We start from the raw sequence: 17,089 nt of genomic DNA on the forward strand, positions 1-17,089 counted from the left end.
AAAATGTAGCCTACTTAAATTACCAAAAGTATAGTATACTCATTATGCCGTAAATGTTTATAAAATGTATACAAATCTTTTGAAAATAGCAGATCTGCAAGCTCACAAAACAATGGGATGGAGGCATTGTGAACTTCTAGATCTGCTATTTTCAAATTGCCGAAATATATATAGAGCTTAAGTGGTTAATGTATTTACAAAGTATAGGCTAACTAACTAAAGCTGTCAAATAATTGTAGTGGAGTAAAAATTAAAATATTTGCCTCTGAGGTAGTGGAGTAGAAGTAAAAGTACTGAAAATTGGAAATACTCTTGTAAAGTAAAAATACCTCAAAATTATTATACTTAAGTACAGTACTTGAGTAAATGTACTTAGCTACTTTACACCACTTTACACACACACACACACACACACACACACACACACACACACACACACACACACACACACACACAAACACGCACACACGCACACACACACACACACACACACACACACACACACACACACACACACACACACACACACACACACACACACACATCATGCACCACCACCCACCCACTCTCTCTCTCTGTCTCTTTCTCTCACACTCGCTCTCCGCTCCCCCAGTTCATCGCCAGTGACTGTATCCAGTGCGCACTGATAAAGGCTCCACTGCAAGCATCCCGACGCATGAAGCCAGCCGAGAGAGAGAAAGAGAGAGAGAGAGAGAAAGAAGAGAGAGAGAGGAGGAACCAGCCAGACCGAGGCTATCTATAGCCATACCACCTTCAATCTGAGCTTGATTTGGAACTATTTCTACCTTTTTGAACTGGACAAAAAAAACGTAAAGTTTTGCTTTAGGATGGTTGCTTGCTGCAGAGATGGCTGGCCACGCCAATAGGTGAAAGAAAGTCTCCCCACAGGTAGAGCTCCATCCCGACGCGGAGACCCTTTAGTTGCACCGACCGCACAGTGCCGGTGTTGCCCACATGGCCCCGAACACTCTGGACACAGACTCTTGACAGTCTGTAAAAAACGTGCCACGCAACGGACAGCCAGCCAGACGCGGTATGATGATAATGATGATGATGATGAGGCCTTCTTTGGCTGATCATTATTAAGCCCACGTTCACATCAAATCAAAGTTGGAGATACCATTTTTTTCCCTCGTCCAAAAATATTTTTTTGGAAACATATTTTTGGCGGATTTTTCTTTTTTTGGAAATCTTTTTTTTTGGAACTCCAAAAGGAAAAGAAAAGAAACCCCCCGCAAAGAAAGCCATCATCATGTTCGGTCTAAGTCAAATTCATCCTCAGGATGCACGGTCATCGGCCCGCCTGCAGGGCAGCTTGGATTCAGCTGGGGTCAGGACCCTCAGGAGGGCATCGCCGTGCCAGGGGGGCTCCGGGACCCTCAGGAGGGCATCGCCGCCGTGCCAGAGGGGCTCCAGGGCCCTCAGGAGGGCATCGCCGTGCCAGGGGGGCACCGGGACCAGCTCTAGGATTTACTGTGCTTGCCTGCTGCTGCTGCTGGTGGTGACGCCCCGGGTGGATTCATCATGGTGGTGAGTTGAGTTCTTCTATCTGGCCTTTATTATGCCATGCAGTTATCAAAACGTATACAGCCTAATGCATGTGGTTCTCAAACTTTTTAATTATAAGGAGGCCCTCATAATGATTGATTGATTGATTGATTGATTGATTGATTGATTGATTGATTGATTGATTGATTGATTGATTGATTGATTGATTGATTGATTGAATACTTTAACAGTTTGCAAATTGTACGGTTTACAAAATAACTCTGATAGTATACAAATGGAACCAAATGGACCCCCATGGGGTATACTATCAGAGTTTTACAGACCTGTTAAAGGGTCCATTGGAACCCCCTCAAGGTAGTCTATATATACCCCGAGTGTCCCTGGACCCTATATTTGAGAACCACTGGCCAAAAATGTAATGTAGGCTATATAGCCTAAAAATGGGATTTGAATTGTGTGTTATCCTCATCAGTAAACGTGGCAAATAAAGGAGTCTCAATTTAAATGTATATTATCGGGAGATTATCGGGTCGTGTAGGCGAATTACGAAAAATAATATAGGCCTATTCGGCTATATTATATAATTAAGCTTTCAGGCCATTATTGGATATAGTTAGTTATAGGCTGTATATAGCCTATATCTTAACAGATGGGAAGGGAAATACTAGGCTATACTTAAAAGATGCTGTGCTGCCATTATGTGTATTTTATCGGTTTTTGCTATTGCTTCCAATCAGATGAAACGAACTTGAGTTGCAAAAGTTGCCAACGAATTTTTAGACCATGATCATTCCTTTATTTAATTTTAATTGCTTTACATAATTTGCTTCTTTCCGATGATTATTATTAGGGTTGGGCTATGTTTAATATAGCTGATGTTATAGTAAATTATTATCCAATGTAATTTAAACAAAGTTGGCATGAATGTGAACATTTGGCTATATTGATGCACTGGATTGACATTTATATTATGGGCGAAACGGTAATTGTGGTATTAGGATAATTGTAGGCCCAGCTAATAGCCTAGTTATTTTTTATTTAAGGTCCAATCACCTCCGATTAGTTGGCTTCTTGCATTAATAGTGTTAAAAAGAAAAAGAAAATATGAGTTTGTGAATGCAAGTCGAGTAGCTCGAAAATGCATTTTCTTTTCCTTCCTGTCAGTTGTTGGCCTGCCAGATTGAGCAATAATAATAGAGCGATAAATATAATTTATGTCGGCGCCGTTGGCTCTGCGCGTGTTCAGCTCAGCTGGAGACTGCAAAGCAGAACAGTCATTAATTCACCAGGTACCACCAAACGCACGCACGCGCTCTCTCACTCACACGCACACGCACACTCACACGCACACGCACACGCACACGCACACGCACACGCACACACACACACACACACACACACACACGCGCGCGCGCGCGCGCACACACGCAGAGTGTGTGTGAGCAATGACTTCACTGAAATACCCCAAAACCAGCCATCTAGAGCATAGGTGAGGGGTGAAAATATGTGGATAGATATCTCATTCTCCTGCATGTGCAATAGCATACATGAAAATGTCCATGTGTATGAGTATGTTTATAGTAGAAGTGTCTGTGTGTGTGCGTGAGTATGCGGCTGATGGAATGTCTAATAGTTTGTGTAGATTAAAATCCGTTAAGGGGGTGTGTATGTAAGTGTTTTTGGCAGGACATTATTGGCTTTGACGGGAACTCAATATGTCTTTTCATTTTCAACAAGATGGCAAATAACAGAAGTTATTAGCTTCTTGTGATGTCTCCTGCTGGATATTTGAACCCAGGATGGAATCCGTGTAAGCGTGTTTCTCAGAAGTCAAACAAAACTGCAGTGTTTAAAAATGTATTAATGGAGCATATTTATCAAGTTTCTCCAAGTGTCCAGTATATTAGTGATTCTGAACTGCAGTTGTGGGCGCCCTTGGGAGTCACACAATGAATCAGAGGAGTCCCCAAGCCCATTAAACAATGTCAAAAATGTGTAACAGGCTAATATATTATGTTTATAATCTTTCTGATAAATGTTCTTGTGAAATAATAAATATCCACAGCCTCTAGGCTGCCTACTATAATTAATCAAGTGAAATTGCCCGAATAGGGAAACATAAGTCATTATTTCGCCACCAAAGTACAAGTGCACCTGATGTGTCAGGTGGCTGCACATGGGCATGTTTGTTTTTTCAAAGACCCAGAAAGATTGTGCACCGCTGATATTAGGATTACTAGGTAGCCCCGCACAACCCCCCCCCCCCCCCCACCCCCTGTATACCATTTCAACCATAACAATAATGGAGAATGGTTTAGATAAACATTACTTCTCTTAAGGCACGTGAATGATCCATACCAGCCTCTGGTTAATCTTTGAATGGGAGATCCAGAAGATTAAGTTGAGTTGTCGACATGTTCTCCCACTGATAACACTGATATAGATGAGAGATTATTCAATGAAAGTGTCAAATGCGTTGATTAATCACTTATAGGCATCACTTATTAAATGCAGCTCTTATAGCGGACAAGAGAAGGGAAGCCCTCTAAGGGCTAGACAAGGGCTTGGAGGAAACGAACAAAAGCTGATCATGAGTAGAAGAGGCTGTGTCCGTATCACCAGGGACAACCGAAACCAAATCAAATGTCCTCTCTCTCTCTCTCTCTCTCTCTCTCTCTCTCTCTCTCTCTCTCTCAGTTTATCCCCTTATCATTGACAGGATAGAAGTGGGACTTTGCAGGATGATGTTTTAGATCTGGGGATTGTGATTTATGAACCTATAAAACTGGAGAAAGAGAAAGAGAAAGACAGAGAGAGAGAGAGAGAGAGAGAGAGAGAGAGAAAGACAGACAGAGAGAGACAGAGACAGACAGACAGACAGACAGACAGACAGACAGACAGACAGACAGACAGACAGACAGACAGACAGACAGACAGACAGACAGAGAATAAAGTGTGAATTGCGTGTCCCGGTGCCGTCCTTTGATGAGCACTCAGCTCTTATATTCGGTGCCTGTAATCCCACTCTGGGGAGAGGAGAGCTTGCAGTCTCCATCCTTTAGCCTCGTAAAACATGACCACACAGCTACATGCTCTCTGACCTCCCCTGACTGACCTGCCCCATGCAGCCATGCATGGGCTTTATGGAGTCCCACTCACACATGCATCTTTTGTGCGTGTATTGGCGTATACCCACGCCATGCATTCATTCATGCACATGTCACACGTAAAAACTGAAGTTGACAGTGTTGCAGTCACATTGATGGGCGATTTCATTTGGAGTGAGCTCATTTACATGGGGGGTACTGGCTGTAAATGGTGCCTGCACTACATTACGTCTGGCTAAAAGAGTGGGGATGCAGTGAGCTGTCAGTGAGGTGAATGAGAGAGTAAGTGAGTGAGTGAGTGAGTGAGTGAGTGAGTGAACAGTCTGACAGGGTTATTGGAGGCCCCTCTGACATCTTGCCCCGGCCCCTGATTTGTGACGACATGATTTCTACTCAAACCGGCACCATTGGGAAACTTTTATGCACTCTTTCTTGCTCTCTCTCTGTCTTTCTCTCTTAAACACACACACACACACACACACACACACACACACACACACACACACCCATATGCACATACACAGGCCTCGTGGGGAGAGGTTAAGTGCTTATTTATTTGGAGAGTAGAGTAAATGGTTTCCACCCCCTGCTATCCCCGAACCTTTAACTGCTAAGTGTAGTGAACTCTGACTCACAGTGGACTGTTACTACCACTCTCTTTCACGCTCCTCACAACCTGTGTGTGTGTGTGTGTGTGTGTGTGTGTGTGTGTGTGTGTGTGTGTGTGTGTGTGTGTGTGTGTGTGTGTGTGTGTGTGTGTGTGTGTGTGTGTGTGTGTGTGTGTGTGTGTGTGTGTCAAACCACAGCCGATGCGTACCATATGCAGAGGTCTGTGCACTGATATTTTGACACGCAGGTATTTAATGAAGCTAATATGACTAGAGACTGGGTTTGGGCTCAGTTCACTTAATGAGGAGGCATCAGCTGGCAACGGCACCCATTTAGTGTGAAGTAGATTTAACCACACGAACCCTACTGTCCATTTTCTCCATAATAGGTGAACATAGGAAAATAGGGCAAACATTCTGTGGGAATAGGAGATGCAACACGTTGTGAGCTTGTATATTGGCTATTTTGGGACATTTGGTGTAGAGGGGGAAAAAGGAGGGGCCTAGTAGTCTACAGACCCCTGGAGGACCCCAGTCTACACGCTCACAACGCGTTGCAACGCGACACATTGAGCTTTAGATCATCTACTTTCGACGAGGAGATTTGTTGTAGAGGATGAAAGTAGGGGGGCATCAACGAAGTACATAGGGTGGATAAGTACTTAACAAACGGCCTCTTTTACGGCAGTGCATCCGGCTTTGTCGAGCGTCTATACGAACACAATTGGCCCGTGTTCGGGCGAGGGAAGCCGGGCGGGGAGGGTGATATTCGTCACCGCATGTATATAGTCCTCCGAGCTGGGGGCGGCAACTGTCAGCGGGAAGTGTTGGGCGGGAGGAGTAGGACAATGGCTCTACGTCCTCCCGGTGGGGGCTCCTCACTGGCAGGTGAGCAGTGTTGCAAGATGTATGATAATTATCGTTTTTGTACGATAATTTTGCCCTCTGTACGATGTACGATCAATCATTCCAAAAATGCCCAAATGTATACGATAACTTCGCCATATCACAAAAAAGTGTGTGAATTTACTAAATTCCCTGGCTGCTGATTTGGGATCCGGTTTAGCTTTTCAAAATAAGTCGGTAAATCAGTAAATCTGACCCTATCTGTACTTGGAGGCATTGAAAACACTGGTTGCGTCTTTCATTCCAGTCCAGTTCCAGTCTTTTATTTGTGTAAGGTCCAGGAGGTTGCCCGTTTCCACGCAGCATTATGTAATGCGCTTTTGTCTCGTAGGAGTTACATATTTACACCTGAGATAATATATTTTTTGATGACGATGATGTATAATTTCTGGCAACACTGCAAGTGAGCCAGTAGGATACAAACAACAACATTGAAAACACACAATGTGTGTGGGGAGGAATTAATTGTCAAAAAAAACGGAAGAAAGAGAAAACTCCCCCCCCCCCAAACAAACATCTTCTTGCTCTGTCTCAACAGGTACATCGGTGCCCTGGGCGCCCGTGTCATCTGCGACAACATCCCAGGGCTGGTGAACAAGCAGCGGCAGCTGTGCCAGCGCCACCCGGACATCATGCAGTCCATCGGCGAAGGCGCCAAGGAATGGATCCGAGAGTGTCAGCACCAGTTCAGACACCACCGCTGGAACTGCAGCACGCTGGACCGAGACCACACCGTGTTCGGACGAGTCATGCTACGCAGTAAGTCTGCTGTGTCCGTGTGTGTGTGTGTGTGTGTCCGTGTGTGTGTGTGTGTGTGTGTGTGTGTGTGTGTGTGTGTGTGTGTGTGTGTGTGTGTGTGTGCCAAATGTCCCCACAAGTATAGTAGCATTTGAGAAATAGACATTTTGTGGAAAATGTTCCTGGTCCTTGGAAGGGAAGTGGTTGTTTTATGGTTGGATCTAGATCTATAGCAGATCTACAAGCTCACAAGCTTGTAGATCTGCTATTTTCACAATATTTATCTGTGGAACCGAGTCAAACTAAATGTATTGCCTTAACTCTTACAACTCCAAGTGCTTGTGAGGGTGGGGGGTCCCCAGTTAAATATGGGTCGCAGCCTGAAAAGGTTGAGAACCAGTGCCTTTGCTCACCTACTGGGACAGGTGCGTAGGAGGTATCAGGATAGCTGATGAAGGTCAGGTAGTTGAACCATTGAAATGTTGCACTCACTGCTCTCAACAAAATGCTTTTTTTTGGCTGTCAATAAGGAAAATATTCACGTTGGGTTTAGGGTTTGGCTTAGGCATTGACTTTAGGTTTAGGGGTTAGGGTTAGGGTTAGGGTTTGGAGTTATGCTGATTTATATTTAGTTGCATGTCGGTGTCGTGCACCAAAAATATAATCATAGTGCATCGTGTTGTGAGTTTGCAGATTGGCTATTTCGGTATAACTTCAAGTATAACTCAGGCTTTAGGGTTATGGTTAAAAATGGCATTTATAAAAAAATTACCGTTCTAAAAATGTTGATGCATTCACAAGTATAACTAGAAAAGTGCACTCCTCTGAGCGCAGATCCCTGACAGAATGGGCTGCCTCATCGTGGTGCTAGAACAGACCGATTTGGAGGTCAGAGCTTGTGCAAAGTTTCACGTCAAATGGTGAGTCCGAGATTAGTTATTTACACTTACAGACAGACGGATGGACGGACAGACAGACAGAGACAGACACAGGGGACCGAAAACATAATCCCTCGCCTTCAGTCGTTCCAGCCTGGCGTAGATAATAATACCAGTGTGCGTGCGTGCTTGCACGTATATGTTGGACTGTTCACTGAACATACGGTACCCTTTAACCTGGAACCACATGTCATAAAAACTCATTAACCACTTAAACCTCAGTGAACTGGACTTAAATTACAACTGTGCTTGGACCACTTTCTTCCGTCTATACAACAAATCTCTTCACCAAAAAAATTGCCGATCTGAGCTTGTAGATCTGCTATTTCTGGCTATATAATGTTCCCTGCCAGAATATGGATTCTGGGGTTCAAGTGTTCTCCCTCCCTCCCTCCCTCCCTCACTTGCCCTTTCCATAATTCCTCCTTCTCTTTCTCTGCTCCCTTCCTTTATTCTACGTCTCTTCTTCCCCCCACGCCCCGTTTTGGTCTCCCTCTCATCCTACGACCTGCGTATGCACGGCGTTCTGTGTTTATAGTCGCTAATGGACTGTTGTAATGCCTTGTGCCTCGTCAATAAACACATCAAGCTCAGAGACGCGGTCGGTCCTTGTCAGCATTTTGTTTTTCCACTCCTGCCAGACACCAGTGCTCGGTAATAGATTCTATACGTGCACGCCAAGTGCACGCATATATCGTTGTTGTCGGGCAGAAACCTCCTATCTCCGTATTCTAACTTTTTGTGTTTTTTTCGTAATTAACGCCCCTACTTGATCACACTACAGCATCACACAAAAGTATTCAAAGTAGCAGATCCACAAGCTCGAAACACGGCGCGAAGCGACGCGTTTCAAGCTTGTGGATCTGCTACTGTTGATGTTTTGGAATTTGAATGAATCTGAAAGGTAACAGTTTTGGACATATGAGGTTTCCACAGATGATATGCACACAGACGCAAGCATAGCATACATGCGCGCACACACTCAAGCACACACACACATACGCAGCCATGCACGCACGTAAGCACGTGCACGCACACACAAAAACACGCACACATATTTTTCTCTCCATCTTGATTGCCAGTGTGTACATAACGCTTCCTTTTTTGATAAACGTATACAGTCTGAATTGTGAACGTTTGCTAAATGACTGAGCGATACAGGAGAAATACTGTTCAGTAGCAGAATGGATATATTCAGTCAGTTCAACCGCAAACCGTCATCATTGGAGCCAGCTAGTGTTTTCACTCAGGAATCACATGTTTTAGAAGGATTTATTCCACTGTGTCTTGCTGTACACCAGCTCAGTGGCCTCGATCGCAGCCTGTGAGAGAGGCACGATCAAGTATATACATGCTAGGGTACTGATATTGTGATATGAGACTAGATGTCATCTGGGATTCTTGATCGTAATATCGTGATATGGCATAAGTGATGTATTTTCATGGTTTTAATCACTTAAGCTCTGTTTTATACTTTCAAAAATGTAAAATAAATAGTTAAAATAGCCGATCTACAAGCTCACAACGCATTGTAAGCTTGTACATCTGCTGCTAATATACTGTAGCTATTTTTGGAAACAAGAAATCGTCACAATATCGATATTGAGGTATTTCGAAAGAAATATTGTGATATTTGATTTTGTCCACATCGCCCAGCACTCCTCTGCCATTGTTGTAAAATCTAAGTGAATATACACATTATATTCGTTGTATAGTCGATGTCCAAAACCATTCCTTTTTTATTATCATTTTCACTACTTTTGTGCGACACTCTTGTATGACGAAAGAGGGCAATCGTTTTTTTCTCACCTGCAATTATTTCTGTGTCTTTAAAAAAAAAGTGTTAGCTCATGTACTGTTTATTGCGCGAATAAATAATTGACTCCCAAGTGATGGTGCAGGTGAAGTAAGAAGTAGGACCTTTATGATTGCTACGTCTGTATTTCAGCCCTTGAGCAGGGCAGGAGTCATACACTACAGTAAATACCCTCAGTCACAATGGTTTTACTGCAGACATTCTGCTGGGGAACACAGCGTACACACACAGATCGCAGAACATCCAGCAATCAGGTGTTTAGTCTCTGCAAAGCTGCAAAGTATCTGGGCTTCAGACGTCACTGTGACTGTCCCTGAGCAGTTGTTATTGTCCCTCTGTCAGCCATGCTAAGCATGTGTGTGGCGACCGACGATACATGGCAACAAGTAGCAGATACAGATACAGAGACAGAGGACGTGTGTGTGTGCGTGTGTGAGTGTGCGTGTGTGAGTGTGCGTGTGTGTGTGTGTGTGTGTGTGTGTGTGTGTGTGTGTGCGTGCGTGTGTGTGTGTGTGTGTGTGTGTGTGTGTGTGGCCGCGTGCGCGTGCATGTGTGTTTGTGTGTGTGTGTGTGTGTGTGTGTGTGTGTGTGTGTGTAAAGAGGCGTAAACAGTAATGTAGATGTAAATATTTAGAGAGATATTCTCGCCGGCAGACAAACAGCACAGGTTGAGTGATGACCCGCCCCCCCCATCCCGGCATCCCCCCACCTTGAAAAATCAAATGGGACAGTTCAGGGAACACAAGAAAGAGCAAGCAAAGTTTGGATCACACACACACAAACCTCACTGGCCCGTGTGAGGTTCACATGGGTTTGTCGGGACCCTGCTACTCCTCATGGTTATTGGTTGCTAAAAAAAAAATTGGGAGCACAAACACTTGTGTCCCTAGACAATACAGGAACTCAGCATTAGGGCACGGTCAAACATGTGTGAAATAATTAAAACATTTTCCGGTGGCAAAAGCATACAGTATTTGCTTCTTCTGCTTTCCAACTTTGGTCAACTTTGATGGGCTACCAATTACTCTGACGACCCATTATTATGTTCTGATGTCAAAATAGTCTGAAAAATGTTAGGTTTCTTTAGTGTGTGGACAGGCTTAGGCTTAGTCAAAATGGCCGCTGACAGACCAATGGTACTTCGGAACAATGGGCTGTCGAACGAATAGCATGGTGCCAATTTGGAAGTCATTGGCTGTAGATTTCTTATTGAGCTGCCTGGAGGACAACCACTCAAACAGACTACAAACTAGCAAAGTGATTTATTTATCTGTACTGTCTTTGGCGCCTGCATTTCACCAGTCAATAAAGGTCTTATCTGATCTCATCTCATAGATAGATAGATAGATAGACAGACAATTCCAGTTACATGCTGAATTGATTGAGATGAATTGAGTACAAAGGACCCCAATGGAAACAAGCCATTTTTTTGGGGGTTTAAAATCCTCTTAACAGACCTTGTACTGAACTGTACTTCCCTGTGCTTGTCTTTGCAAACTATTAATAAAGTATTCAATCAAAGATATGATGATAATACACAATCTAATTCTTTAAACGTCTGACCTTTTAAAAGTGCATCACAAACCAAAACCGTCTCTGCTGTAACAGTACTGTGCTGCTAGTATTTGCTGCTCACTTCCGGGGACTATTGTGTGGCACCATGAGCCGCCATTGACGACAAAAATAATTGGTCCATTGACGTGAACAGAGCTGTCGCGACTCTCTCTTTTTCATGGCTCTGGTGTGACCGTACCCTTATGCTATGGCTATGGTAGGCTTTTGAATTCCCAAGCCAAGTCTATGGATGGTACTTTGAGGCAGAGTGGAATCATCATTGACCTCGGCCAAAAAGCGCTTCACGAACTCTTGCTGCATTGTTACTCATTGTTGGACCATTTATTGGATATGGCTGGTGCTACAACAAACTGTGACCAAAACTATATATGTCTCTGGCAACGCGGTGGATATGAGTCATGTTCTTGGGAAACAAAAGAGAGCAGCACAGAACAGATGAGAACAGCAGTGGTAGATAATGCTGTCATGACATCATAGTGGCTCTGATTAATGGGGTATCACTGTGTCTGTCTTTAAACAATTTATGTGAGCAGAGGAGAGCCCCGCCGTGAGGATTATCTCCGTGCTAATATTTAAACAGAGCTGTCCTCTACTCTACATCAGGCCTGATATGCCCCCGTCAGCTGCACCGATATCACGCCCTGATAGTTCACACCCACATTTAATCATGATCATACAGTATACAGTGTGTGTGTGTGTTTGTGAGTAACTGTGTGTTTTGAGGTGAGGGTGGTTTCCTGTCTGGATACGGTGGCTCTGAGAAATGTATTGCATTTAGCGATGGAAATTATCGTTCATTTCAGTGACTCGACTCATTTCGTGCCCCGTTCACCAAACAAGTTCCAATAATTTGTTCAACGTTGACCGTTCAGTGCTTCCGGCCTCTCACGTAGTCCAGTCCAATTACAAAATTGTCACCAGGCTTTCCACACAGAGTCAACCCGAAAAAGAATGAATCACCTCGCTTGTGAACTCCACAACACTAATTGCATTGTATGATGGCTGTACAGTAGGTGTCACTTTTATGACGATATGAAAGAGTTTATTCATTGGGTGACTTCCTCATTTCATTTTCTCTCACCTTCCTCTCCCTTTCTATCATTCTGCCCTATCTCCCCCCCCCCCCAGGCAGCCGTGAAGCAGCGTTCGTGTACGCCATTTCCTCGGCAGGTGTGGTCTACGCTCTGACCCGTGCCTGCAGCCAGGGGGAGCTCAAGACGTGTAACTGTGACCCGCAGAAGCGCGGGCGGGCTAGCGACGAGCGGGGAGAGTTTGACTGGGGAGGCTGCAGCGATAACATCAATTATGGGATCAAGTTTGCCAAAGCCTTCATAGACGCCAAAGACAGGACGACCCGAGATGCACGGGCGATCATGAACCTGCACAACAACCGCTGTGGCAGAACAGTAAGTGTGTTTTGCACCCGCCTATACAGTACGTATATCTGCTTGTGTGTAGGCTCAAGCAGATACAATATACTATTTACACATTATCATTGTACACTTCTCAAGATCGACAATTAACCACATTAATCCTAGCGTTCCTATTCCGTCGGCGTATTGGCTGACAAGTCATTCGGTTTACAAGTAGATGTCAAACATATAGTCAACAAGAAAATACAGCTACTAGTTAAAATCCCCGACCTTGCATTTATTCCTCCCCTCCATTCATACTGCAAAATCCTCTGAACAATCTGGTTTGAGGATTCTTTTTGACCTGTGTTACAGGCGGTGAAGCGTTTCATGAAGCTGGAGTGTAAATGCCATGGGGTGAGCGGCTCGTGCACCCTGAGGACGTGTTGGATGGCCATGTCTGACTTCCGCAAGACGGGAGACTACCTGAGGAGGAAGTACAACGGCGCCATCGAGGTGACCATGAACCAGGACGGGACGGGCTTCACCGTGGCCAACAAGGCCTTCAGGAAGCCCACCAAGAACGACCTGGTCTACTTTGAGAACTCGCCAGACTACTGCCTACAGGACAAAGCTGCAGGTACATATACAGTACATATATATATAGGTGAAGCAGAGGATAGAGCGGGGCAGAGTGGGTGGGGTGGGGTGGGGCGGAGTGGATGTTACGTGGGGCAGGGTGGGGGGATGTGGGGTAGAAGGCAGATAGCAGCAGGAAAGGCAGTGAAAAAAGAAGAGAAATGGACACAGCCTCAAGGATGTTGATGGATGTCCCGGACTATGTTGTGTTTTAGGGTTTGCAGTGTGTGTGTGTGTGTGTGTGTGTGTGTGTGTGTGTGTGTGTGTGTGTGTGTGTGTGTGTGTGTGTGTGTGTGTGTGTGTGTGTGTGTGTGTGTGTGTGTGTGTGTGTGTGTGTGTGCTACTGGGGTTGTGTGTGTGTGTGTGTGGTGTTGTTAGCTAAATAACACAGCAGGCCTCCCCTGTGATGTCTGTGGAAGTTAATATCCTTGTACCCTGGGGACATGGTGGCTCTGTGACCACCTGACCTCTTCGCTCTCTCTCTGTCAATTCTCACACACACACACACACACACACACACACACACACACACACACACACACACACACACACAGAAGAAGGTAGCCAACCTACATCAATTGTGATTACTCACGGTCCGATGGCTGATTGTGTGTTATGACACACTGACACACTCTCTCTCTCTCTCTCTCTCTCTCTCTCTCTCTCTCTCTCTCTCTCTCTCTCTCTCTCTCTCTCTCTCTCTCTCTCTCTCTCTCCAAACATTTTGGATATTAGACTACACTTCTATCATTGTCCGAGATCAAAGCTCTGTCCATCTTCTGCCCTCCCTCTTGTCTGCCTCCCCCGTGGTCCATCCACCCGTTTCTCTCACCCTCCCACTGGAATCTGCCGCCTGGGGACACAAGCAGCTCATTTTTCAAAATTCTCTCTTTTCTGTCTGTCACAGTCTCTCTCTCTCTCTCTCTCTCTCTCCCTCTCTGTCTGATCTAAGCATAGCTGGAGGGCATATTGGGCCTCAGAGTGTGAGAGCCTGTCTGTCTGTCACGCTCCACTGTCCATTTAACCCTGACACACACACACACACACACACACACACACACACACACACACACACACACACACACACACACACACACACACACACACACACACACACACACACACACACACACACACACACACACACACACACACACACACACACACACAAATGCGCACACACAGGCAAATGCGCACACACAGGCAAACGCACACATGCACAAACGCTCACGAGCACACACACACACACACACACACACACACACACACACAGTGTGTGTGGCTTCAAAGGGAGCAGTGGGCTTGGGAAAAGCAGTGTAACTATAGGCTTCTTCTACCAACAACGCATAGTTGTGTGTGTGGGTGTGTTGTTCTATGGGGCAGCTTGTTGTGATAGGTCTCGGTTCAAACAGGGAGCTGCTCTCCCACCAAACACACCAGTCCTAATCTCTGCGGGGATGACATTCAAACAACACACAGACAACGTGCCTCTGCATTAGGTAATAGTTAGCCAGAGCACTAGCAAAACAATTAGGCACTGCATGGGGCCGCTAGCTAGGTTTGCTCACACAGATAACAATCTGAGGCTGCGGTTCGCCGGCATCACCCCATGTTCTGTTATTTGGTCTACCTGGTCATGGTGGCTTTTGCCAACCCCGGCCGTCCCTGGAAATAAGGAATCACCCCAATCAAGTTTGGAAACTAAAAGACGTGTCCTTTATTGCATTGGTTCTCAAAGTGGGGTCCTTGGGGGGGGGGGGGGGGGGGGGGGGGCATTACAATCATTTTAACCACTTTAACCTTTTATACTTTGGCTATTCAAAAATAGCAGATATACAAGCTCATAGTATGGCACCGACTGCGGCACCGAATCCGCCATTCCTTCACCGGATGAAACAACACAGCTTTCACCACTGGAATTGCATTACGGAACGCACACATTATTACATTCAGAGCCGTCTGGGAGAAATGCGGGGCCCTGTGCGAAGTGGCGTGTGCGCGCGCGCAGCGCGCGTGCGCGCCCCCATCCCCGCGCGCGTTTTGGGCGGATATTTCCGAGTTTTTGGTGGTTATTTGCGGTTATTTCTCGGTATAACTCTTAATAAACGTGAATCTGTTCACTAAAAAAAAAAAATAATAATAAAATTCGTTTTTTTGCGGGGCTCCCCCAAGCGCGGGGCCCTGTGCGACCGCACCGTTCGCACTACCCTTCCTGCGGCCCTGAGATTTTATGGGTCTATTTCGTCATAGCGCAACATATGACGAAGCATTATAGTGCAGATAATTGCAACAACCACCAATCTAGTAAAAAATGAAAACGGGACCGCCAAATATTCTAAACTTTCCACGTTTCTGCCAATAATCGTATTTTTTGAGACAGACATCCAAGTTTTTGTCGGGTCAAACAGAGGAATCACGTGCCGTTGATCCCCTTCCCCTATTCGCTCATACTAGGACATGACGTACAGTATGTGTTGGCAGAAGAATACTATAATACAGGTTTTTAACCACTTAAACCCTCTAGACTGGATCTGAGTTGTCTCTGTACTTGGACCGCTTTTTCTGTCTACAACAAATCTCTTTAGCCAAACATAGCCGATCTACAAGCTTGCGCCGCGTTGTGAGCTTGTAGATATGCTGTTTTTGGCTAAAGTTCCCCCCAGAATATGGATGCTGAAGTTCAAGTGGTTAATATAATATACAAAAACTGTACATACTGTGATATTTTATTCTGGGCGTCCCTTATTTTTCGTACACATAAAGGGACGGGTGTCCCGTATTTGAATTTCAGGTAGTTGGTATTAACCCTACTTGCAAATGAGGTTGAACCATTGAAAGAAAGTTGGTGAAATTCGTTGTCATACATGGAGGAGCGTCGTGTGGCAAGCTCATATCCAAAACTGTTACTTTTCCGGATCAGGATTCAAATTCAAAAGTATCAAAAGCAGCAGATCTACAAGCTCAAAACGTGCCGCTTCGCGCCGCGTTTCGATCCGCGTTTCAAACTGCCTTTCGAGCTTGCAGATGTGCTACTTTTGATACTTTTGTGCGACGCCGTAGTTAGGATCAAGTAGGGCGTTAATTTACGAAAAAACACAACAAGTTAGAAGATGGAGATAAGAGGTTTCTGCCCGACAGCAACGATAATGTTGTGTCCTGTTCCCCCTGTCTGTGTTACTGTTTGTCTATGCAGGCTCCCTGGGCACGGCCGGACGCGTGTGCAACAAGACCTCGCGCGGCACCGACGGATGCGAGGTCATGTGCTGCGGGCGGGGCTACGACACCACGCGCGTCAAGCGCATCACCAAGTGCGAGTGCAAGTTCAAGTGGTGCTGCGCCGTGGAGTGCAAGGACTGCGAAGAGGCCGTGGACATACACACGTGCAAGGCGCCCAAGCGAGCCGATTGGTTGGACCAGACCTGAGGACATGCCATGCGCCCCTTCCAGAACCACCCCACCACCACTACCCCTTCCCCTTCGCTGTGGATGTCCCCGTTGGGACATGGCAAATCTGGGGAAAAATGTGTCCAAAACTGACCCCCAACCCCTCTCTACTCTCCATTCCTCATTGCATGGCTTTTTTTTTTTTACTTGTCTCCTGTGAAAGCACTAGAACGAATACCCACCAATATGAATACAATACCCACTAGCCCCACACACACACACACCCTGTGGCTGAACTACGAATCCCATCAGCCCTCTCACCTATTAATGCTGGACAGTGAGACCGGTGAACACTCAGTGAAGGTTGTGGAATGGGTGGGTTTGGCTTTGTATTAAACATTCAGCCCCGAAGGCCGTTTCCTTAGCATATTGTTATTGGTTTGCTGCTTTCGTGATGCTTTTAAAAGACACACTTTTACATTAACTGAGCCTTTGA

The 17,089-nt window shown here is 45.5% G+C and overlaps 1 protein-coding gene across 1 annotated transcript; it reads left to right on the forward strand.

Annotated features, from left to right (window-relative positions):
- Positions 1-1,468: 1,468 nt before the first annotated feature.
- Positions 1,469-16,827, forward strand: LOC308096994 (protein Wnt-2b). The gene is made up of 5 exons (XM_080444536.1): positions 1,469-1,551; positions 6,690-6,910; positions 12,347-12,624; positions 12,946-13,210; positions 16,403-16,827. Exons 2-5 carry the CDS (start codon positions 6,784-6,786, stop codon positions 16,630-16,632), a joined length of 900 nt encoding a protein of 299 aa, XP_080300662.1. The 5' UTR covers positions 1,469-1,551; positions 6,690-6,783; the 3' UTR covers positions 16,633-16,827.
- Positions 16,828-17,089: the final 262 nt, after the last annotated feature.

Source organism: Gymnoscopelus braueri (assembly GCF_963280865.1).
Source record: "Gymnoscopelus braueri genome assembly, chromosome: 12".
Classification (NCBI taxonomy): Eukaryota; Metazoa; Chordata; class Actinopteri; order Myctophiformes; family Myctophidae; genus Gymnoscopelus; species Gymnoscopelus braueri.

What these genes read in the sequence shown, in the direction of transcription:
- LOC308096994 (XM_080444536.1), top strand. Translation starts at nt 6,784, where the DNA reads ATGCAGTCCATCGGCGAAGGCGCCAAGGAATGGATCCGAGAGTGTCAG. An exon ending in CGGACGAGTCATGCTACGCA is followed by an intron (nt 6,911 to 12,346) that starts GTAAGTCTGCTG and finishes CCCCCCCCCCAG; the next exon opens with GCAGCCGTGAAGCAGCGTTC. An exon ending in CCTACAGGACAAAGCTGCAG is followed by an intron (nt 13,211 to 16,402) that starts GTACATATACAG and finishes TTGTCTATGCAG; the next exon opens with GCTCCCTGGGCACGGCCGGA.